The sequence below is a fragment of the Lolium rigidum genome, chromosome 2 (assembly GCF_022539505.1).
Source record: "Lolium rigidum isolate FL_2022 chromosome 2, APGP_CSIRO_Lrig_0.1, whole genome shotgun sequence".
Taxonomy (NCBI): domain Eukaryota; kingdom Viridiplantae; phylum Streptophyta; class Magnoliopsida; order Poales; family Poaceae; genus Lolium; species Lolium rigidum.
This window is the reverse complement of record NC_061509.1, coordinates 279,871,334-279,879,936: the sequence shown is the minus strand read 5'-3', so window position 1 is coordinate 279,879,936 and position 8,603 is coordinate 279,871,334. Positions and strand designations below refer to the sequence as shown.

General features: G+C 44.4%; 1 protein-coding gene across 2 annotated transcripts; it reads left to right on the top strand.

The window, feature by feature from the left end:
- Positions 1–457: 457 nt before the first annotated feature.
- Positions 458–8,194, top strand: LOC124688923 (protein FD-like). 2 transcript variants are annotated; one of them, XM_047222545.1, is made up of 3 exons: positions 458–484; positions 7,379–7,686; positions 7,771–8,193. In XM_047222545.1, the coding sequence occupies exons 1-3, from the start codon at positions 469–471 to the stop codon at positions 7,858–7,860; spliced, it is 414 nt and encodes a 137-aa protein (XP_047078501.1). In that variant the 5' UTR covers positions 458–468; the 3' UTR covers positions 7,861–8,193. The 2 variants fall into 2 exon arrangements, with proteins under 2 accessions (XP_047078501.1, XP_047078500.1); XM_047222544.1 differs by lacking the exon at positions 458–484 and having other exon boundaries at positions 7,351–7,686; positions 7,771–8,194.
- The last annotated feature ends 409 nt before the right edge of the window (positions 8,195–8,603 follow it).

Here is an 8,603-nt window from a genome sequence, read left to right as displayed (position 1 = left end):
TTGCCATTATATGGTCGCTATGGCTGTGTAGAAATGACAAAGTTTTTAAAGACAAGAATTATTCTCTCTTGCAGGTTATCTACAGATGTATCGCTACTCTCCGTTCATGGTCTGCGCTGCAGAAGGTGGAGAATCGCGACCTGTTTAGGGAGGTCTGTACACAGTTGAAAGACACGGCGATGGATACTTTTTCCCTACATGGGTGGCAGCATAATCTACGGATTGAGCCTCCGCCTTCACCTTAGGCGTTTTACATTTACTCTGTCTGTTATGTAATTCACCTTTTTTAGCTCTCAAGACTTTTGAAACTTTTTGAACGGCTGTGTGTATCTTAGCTATACAGAGGTCGAGTGTAATTGCTTTTTATGAGTAATAAAGCGTCTATTACCTAAAAAACACCGTGTTTATCATCCACTCACATAAGAAGGCATCGGCATCCCCAGGCACCAAATCGGCAAGCAAGAAAGCATGTCTGAGGACGAAGTCGCGGGTAGCCTGAGCGGGTTCAGCTGCCTCTTCTCTACCTTCGGCACCACCCCTCATCCTCATCACCACCATCTCGACCTTCCGCCGCCCTCTCTCTCCCTCAACATCGGCACCGGCGAGGAGGAGCATGAGGAGGATCAGGTCGTCAGTAGTGGCTAGGGGACCACCGCCCTCGTCCGGATGATGAAGAACAACGAGTCCTGCGCTCCAGGAGGGGCATTTTTTAGGGTATATAAGGCACCTCGCGAAGGGGAAAGGCGAGACGACGACCGAGAGCCAAACGGGCCTAGGTGCCGTGCCACGTGGCCTCGTTCGGGCCTCGTGGCTCCCCTCTCGTGATACAAAGCTCCGGGCCCCTTCTTTTGATGAAAAGCTTCAGTGGTATTTTTTCCTGCTTCAATTTCCTGCAAAAACTTCATAAAAAGAAGACTTTGCCAAAAACAACAACAGATTCAGCAGTGTTTATTCAAGTATGGTGAGATTTCGGAGTAAATCATTGAGCAAAGTGCTTGAAAAAGTAGATACATTTAAGATGTATCATAAGAAAATAAGAGTTTTACTAATTTAAACAAAGAAAGAAATAGTAAAGAAGAGAGGTAATAACGAGAAAACCAATATACGGAGACGGTTCACACTACAATTAACTATTTAGTATAGGTAATCTTCTCTACAAAAAGTCATATACAATCCTCACATCTAAAACATACGAGCCTCCCTTGGGAATTAGCAATATTTGTAGTCTCATGTGCTGTAGAACCCTCTGGTATAAGGACACATTTAAAATAGGAAAAATATGCATATAAACATACTTGGGTGACTAATTAATACCTGTATGAATGTGGTTTTGTCGTCTTTTTTTATTGTTGTGCATATATCTAGATAAATATAGAAATATAAATATTGAAATACTCGCAATATGTCTATGCCTAACATTGTTCCGCTTTAGGACTCGCATAAGATAAATGTTAGAATCGTATGAAAATAGCACTGTATTTTTTTTTAGATACATGTTGTTAATGGTGGTAGATATAATAAATACAATATTAGATAAATTTTATGTGAATGCTGAAATAGAAAAGGTAAAAAAGATCAGTACAAATAGGTGATGAACGTTTGTTTCTATGGTCTAGGTGAAAATATTTTCATAGTGCCGGTTTAACTATAAGGACAACATAATTAATGAGTAGTAGTGAAACTTGACCCACTGTAAATGTCATGTAGATTCCACCACACATTTACATATGCGTCCACTCACCTAGGGAGACATTTACAAGTGTGTCATGCCGTATACAAGCCACGGCACATTTACCTCTAACGATAAACTATCTTATTGTACTGTTACAACTCAGAAGACGCTGGTGTTATGTATCTCTGCTGTCGCCGATGAACCTGCAACTTCATACCACAATTTTTTGGGGATCGAGTTGAGCAATGCAAGCCGACCCTCTCACGTTGAACTTTGCAAGATAAGTCACAAATCGGGAAGTAAGTTGTAGAAGTTACTGACAGAGGTTGGCTACCGCGATCATGTCCCTGCAAGGTAACATAACGACTGAAATATCGCGTTCTAATCCAACGGTCAATATTGGCAGGGCAGCCGATAGCATGTATATGAATTTAACATTGGAAACTCCAAAAGGCGATCTGCTCCTTGGAGCCTAAATTTTGAAAATCATGTTTTCATTTAATAAATTCCGACAACTAATATCCAAGTACATATAAATTTCAGGTATGCATGCATAAATTTTTATAAGATAACTTTCCACATAAGTCTCATGTGAGGACTAGGGCCAGAAATACAATTCGAAACCGGGTAGCTAAACGAGTAGCTCCCGACTCAGCTAAACGAGTAGCTCCTGACTCAGCTCAACTCGTTGATTAACGAACCGACTTGAATTTTCATTTGAACTCACTAATAGCCTGATTTTAATGAGCCGAGTTAAACGAGATAACCCATGAACTACATGAGCCAGAGGAGTTTGAAATCTAAGGTTTGTGAAGTCAAAACGGGCTAATTAACTTGTTGTCTTAACAAGCTCTGTCGAGTTCAGTCGAACTGGCTTGCCTCTACTCGAATTTCAGCCCTAGTAACGACCCCATTCATTGATGACGCATTCCGCTGTTAGCAAGTGTTACACAATAATGGACAAATGGGAATATTATAATGCTTATTTAGAAACACATTTTGGTGTTTTTTTTGTGAAACCCAAAACACAACATGTTTTTGTAACAAAAGTTTACACCTTCAGAGAATTGCATGTTTATGCCATTTGTAAAGAGAAACTAATATTATCTTAAAACTATTGAATAATATTTTCGTTTTATTATTATCATCGTCCGTCTTATTAATCATCCGATCTGTTTTTTTCTGTATCATTCGATCTGTTATGTGCATGGATGGACGTCACTAGAGGGAGTCACAAGCAGTTGAGTGACACGGGTCCGTGCCTGTCTGCCGCATGCAATGAAGCAAACCCAATTTTGTGAGCGTGTTTTGTATTCTTGGTTTCATAGGACCTACGCAGTGCCTGTCAGGCCCATTTTAAACTGTATCACGCGGTTCCACTACTCATGTAGGCTTTTTTGGACACTAAAGTTTTTTGCGAGGACTAGTAGAAATAATCTCCACCAAACATCAAAGTTTTATTTATTTTCTAAAATCATGTTCGATGATAGAGTATTGAGCTTAATCGTCCTTTATTCTCACTTTTTATTGAAACTTTTATGTATTTCTTCCGATCCCCAATACTCGTTACCTCTACCCAGTGAATCGGAGATGATTTTTGTGAAGATCTGGTGAAGGTACGGGTTCCACTCAGTAGTCTGGATTGGGGATGAGTTTTGTGACGATTAATCCCCACCAAAACTCTAACATCAAACAAAGTAATACGGATCATTTCAAGCTGCGATTCATCGGTGTATGCCCAACTTGGCAACTTGGTGCTAGCTAGCTACATCATCTTTATATCCACTGACAGGAGAAGGCATCGGCATATCCATCTCCATCTCGAGAACCACCCCTTATTAGACGTACGTGTTATCTGGATTGATGGACCTCACTGTAGTGGTTAGAGTAGTGGTTAGAGCATCTCCATCGGTGCCTCTGATAGCGCTCCTGATAGCATTTTGGGGGCCGGCAGTGAAAATGGGCTCGCACCGGTGCGTCCCAAATGGCGCCGGTCAATTTTGGAGCCCAATAGAATCGCCGGCAACCCCGTGCCGGCCCCTTCGCCAAGGGCGCGAATCGGGCGCGTCGGCACCTCGCGGCACGTCTGAAAACGAGTGTGGGCTCCGCCTGACAGCCAGACACACCGATTTCCCACCTTCTACACGCGCCCGAGCCGACTCCTACCCCTCGAGATCATCACCATCGCCGTCGCCGCCGCGCCCCCTGCTTGCAATAGACACCGCCGACTGTCTAGGAACCGCCGTCCATCGACACGGCCGCCAACCCCTCGACCGGCGGCCGCTGTTTCGCTCGGAACAGAGCTCGCCGCCACCGCTATAGTATCGCCCCGCCCGCAAGGTGTCGTCTGATTGCCGCGATGGACAACGACGACGAGATGATGGTGCAGCTGTTCACAGAGGAGCAGAACGCTCAGGCTGTTCGGCGGCAATAGCAGCAGCTGATTCTGACAAACATGCTGCGCGTTCGCCAGCCTTTCTTCGTCAACCGGCATCGTGACTGTATGCATTGGGGCTGGAAGAATTGCCAAGGGCAGATTCGACATGTACAGAGACTCTCTACAGGTTACGGTGTTTGCTAAAGACTATTTGAGAGCACCAAGGGCAGATGATACAGCTCGGATCCTGCAAAAGAATGCAACAAGAAGGTTTCCTCGGATGGTCGGAAGCATTGACTGTATGCATTGGGGCTGGAAGAATTTCCCTTTTGCTTGGCAGGAGATCTACAAGGGGCATACTGGTGAGTGCAGTGTCATTTTTGAGGCGGTGGCAGACCATGAGCTTTGGATTTGGCATGCATTTTTTGGCACGGCAGGAACAAACAATGATATCAACGTGCTGCAGCGCTATCCGGTGTTTGTCAGGCTAGCTGAGGGACAAACTCCTGCCGTGAACTTTGAGGTAAACGTCCACGCATACAACAAGGGGTACTATCTAGCTGATGGTATCTACCCGACGTGTGCTACATTTGTGAAGACAATTCTCTCTCCATCAAACGAGATGGATTCCTATTTTGCAACATGCCAGGAAGCAAAGACGCAAGGATGTTGAGCGTGCTTTTGGGGTGCTTCAGCAGCGTTTCACCATTGTCAGGTACCTGCTCTCACTTGGTCTGAGGCACATATGTGGGAGGTGATGAACGCATGTGTGATCATTCACAACATGATCATTGAGAGCGAGCGCGACGCACCTGTGCAGGATGATCATCCATTTGATTATCAAGGGCGACTAGCTGAGGTAGAGCATGTGCCCCAAAAATTTGCTGCTTTTCTTCATATACACAATGAAATTCGAGATGCAGGTGTCCATGCACAGCTGAAGGCGGATCTAGCTGCGCATTTATGGGCGAGGAGAGGAGCAGACAACAATGCATGATTTTATTTCTATTTGTTTGTCTGGACGAATAATTTAGGTACTATTTGTTTGTTGGGTTGTATGAATAATTTAAGTACTATTTGTTTGATTGATTGTATGAATAATTTAATTCTATTTGTGTGATTGTATGAATAAAATGTGATTGATATGTTGTTTCAAAATATTGTAAAATGAAAAACAAATTAGGGGCCACCGTGTAGGAGGCGTCGGTGTGGGAACAACGTCCTCAAATGGAGGATGTACTGCCGGCGCCCTCATACAGCAGTGCCGACGCCCCTGCAAGCGACTATTTAGGGACTACCGGTGGAGATGCTCTTAGCGAGTGACGAGCAGTTAAGTGGCACGGACACGACGATCGCCGTACGACGTCGTTGTAGCCAGCCAACTCCGTGAGTGTGTCACGCATTCTTGCTTCACACAGGACCAAGCATCCAATTTCGGACGTCGTTGTAGCCTGCCAATTTTGTGAATTCAGCTGGACCGCGCATCTTCGACTCCTGTACGGATCATTCGCAGCGAGCGAATTCTTCTCACATGGGTAGGTGGTGTGATACATTGATGGATCGCCCAACGTGCTACTACGTCGTCTTTATCATCCACTCACATAAGAAGGCATCCGGCATCGCCAGGCACCAAATCGACAAGCAAGAAAGCATGGCTGAGGAGGAAGCCGCGGGCAGCCTAGAGCTTAGCCTGAGCGGGTTCAGCCCCCTGAAGGAAGAGCTACCTTGGCTTACTCAGGGCATTTTCAACGGCCCAATGTATTTCAGATGCTTAAAGTAGTTTGTTTGCGTCGGTCTACGCATATAAAAATAATCAGGCATCCATTTGCACCGAGGGGTATCCCAGCGGGCTGACGGATTTTGTCTGCCCAGGCTTTCTTTTTTAATTCTCCCAAAACAACATAAACAAGTAAATTTCACCAAAATATGACCATTAGATTGGCTCAAATTAGGTCTCAAATAAGTCCAGCAGATTGTGCACATGATACAGCACAAAATGGAGTTCAAAAGGGATACAATATGGCCATGATCAACAAATACAGTCCACAATGAGGCAATGGTGCTTGACATGGGCGCGTCAGATCAGGTGTCTTGTTATATTGTGATCCAAATTCCAAGAAGTGGCTAATTTCTGACGAGCGGAGCGAGGCCCGTCGCCGGTAGGCTTGGGCCGAGCGAATTTTTAGATTCTCAAAATTCCAAATGAAAATATGAAAGCAGGAAGATTTTAGTTTTTTTCCAGAAATTTAAAATTTTATATATTTTTATTTTTTTAAATTAAAATATTAATTGTAAGATTTTTTGAGTCCTAACATATTACTATTACTTTTATCAAATTATAAGATTTTCAATTTTTCAAGTTTTAGGTTTTGCAAAAAATATTAAATTTTTTAAAAATAATTAAAAATAATAAAAATTAAAAAAGTTAATTTTATTTATTTATTCAACATTATTATTACATCATTACTTTTATTTATTAAAACAATTATTTGGAATTCAAACGATAAAAAGTGTGACATCGACCAACATGTTAATAGGATTGATATGATACTATTATCACATACATGCGCGCAAGCACTTGGAAGTGGAACGGGATGGAACTTGCAAGTTAAGCGTGCTTAGTGCAGGAGTAGTGTGAGGATGGGTGACCAATCGGGAAGTTTGATCTACGGGTAAGTAATTTGACTAGAGATTAAGTATAGTTAGAGACTAACGGAAATACTAGTAATTCTGAAAAAATAAAAAAAAAGAGGCCGTGAAAAAAAGGGTGTGAAAAATAATTAGAAAAAATGGAAAAAAATTAAACGAAATAGGCTTTAATACCGGTTCGTGTTACGAACCGGTACTCAAAGGTCTCCCGCCACCGGGTTCCTCCGTGCCCACGCTGGAAGCACCTTTAAGATCGGTTCGTAAGCAACCGTACGACAGTGGGGGGGGGGGGCTTTAGTGCCTGGATAATTAATACTGGCCGCTCAACCTAAGACTAACGCCTATGCGAACCGGTACAGATGAGCGTTTTTCTACTGGTGATCACACCTAAATCTAATCGAGCTGGACCGTGCATCTTCCACACATCTATGTACCATGATACGCGGCGAGCGAATTCAGCACGTGCGTGGGTGGTGCGATTCACCGGTGGAGGATTGCCCAGCGCGATGATACATCCTCGTCTTGATCCAGTCGCGGAAGTAGCCATCGGCATCGCTAGGTATATTGCTCAACGCGCGCGATGGCTCATCATCTTCTTCTATCGGCGTCCCCGGCCTGCAGAGCTGCAGCCACCATCGACACCCAAGAAAGCATGTCTGACGACGATGCCGCGGGAAGCCCGCAGCTGAGCCTGAGCGGGTTCAGCTCCCTCTTCTCCATCTCCACCACCACCCCTCATCCTAACCACCACCACCTCGACCTGCCGCCGCCCTCTCTCTCCCTCAGCATCGGCACCGGCGGGGAGGAGCATGAGGAGGATCAGGTCGTCAGCAGCGGCCAGGGGACCACTGCCCGTGTCCGGATGATGAAGAACAGGGAGTCGGCGCTGCGCTCCAGGGCCAGGAAGAGGGCCTACGTGCAGGAGCTGGAGAAGGAGGTCCGCCGGCTCGCCGACGACAACCTCAGACTCAAGAGACAGTTCAAACAGGTACTTCCTACTATTCCATCTCTCTTCAGTTCCTGCCTTTTGCTTCTCTGTGGTTGATTAAAACTCTCCTCGTCGCTGATTCAGCTTAAAACGGAGATGGCCGCACTCGTCCAGCAGCAGCCAGCCAATGGTAGGCAGATCAGCAGCCCAAACAGAAGAAACTCCTCCATGTAGTTCTAGACCTCTAGCTAGACCACGGCATTTGCCTGCTGCGTCATTTGAATATGCATGGCCAGAGCCTACGATTACTTCCACCACAATCACTACTATAGGAACTACTCCCACCGTTTCTGAATATGAAGACGTTTTAAGAGTTCAATCCGAATTCCCATAACGTCTTATATTGAGGAATGGAGGCTGTAATCTAAAGGTTTGTGAAGTTGAAACGGGCTAACTGCTATCTTAACAAGTTCTGTTGAGTTGAGTCTAGCTGGCTTGGCTCGATTTGAATTCCAGCCCTAGTAACGACCCTTTCATTGATAATGTGTTCCGCTGTTAGCAAGTGTTACACAATATATGACAAATGCGAATATTATAATGCCTATTTGGAAACACATTTTGGTGTTTTTTGGGAAACCCAAACACATCATGTTTTTGTAACAAAAGTTTACACCTTCAGAGAAATTAGTTTATGCCATTTGTAAAGAGAAACTAATATTATCTTAAAACTTTGGAATATGATTTTCGTTTTTTGTAATTATCGCCGCTCTTATGTAACATTCCATCTGTTATATGCATGGATGAACCTCACTAGAGTGAGTCGCGGGCAATTGAGTGGCATGGGGTCCATGCTTGTTTGCTGCATGCAACGAAGCAGCCCAATTTTGTGAGCGTGTTATGCATTCTTGGTTTCACCGGACCTACGCAGTGCTTGTCAGACCCATTTTAAGCTGGATCACGCGTCTTCCACTCACGTA

Bases quoted from the DNA above. Each gene is read 5' to 3' on its own strand.
- LOC124688923 (XM_047222544.1), top strand. From the start codon at position 7,351: ATGTCTGACGACGATGCCGCGGGAAGCCCGCAGCTGAGCCTGAGCGGG. The intron at 7,687-7,770 runs GTACTTCCTACT...TCGCTGATTCAG, and splicing joins TCAAGAGACAGTTCAAACAG to CTTAAAACGGAGATGGCCGC.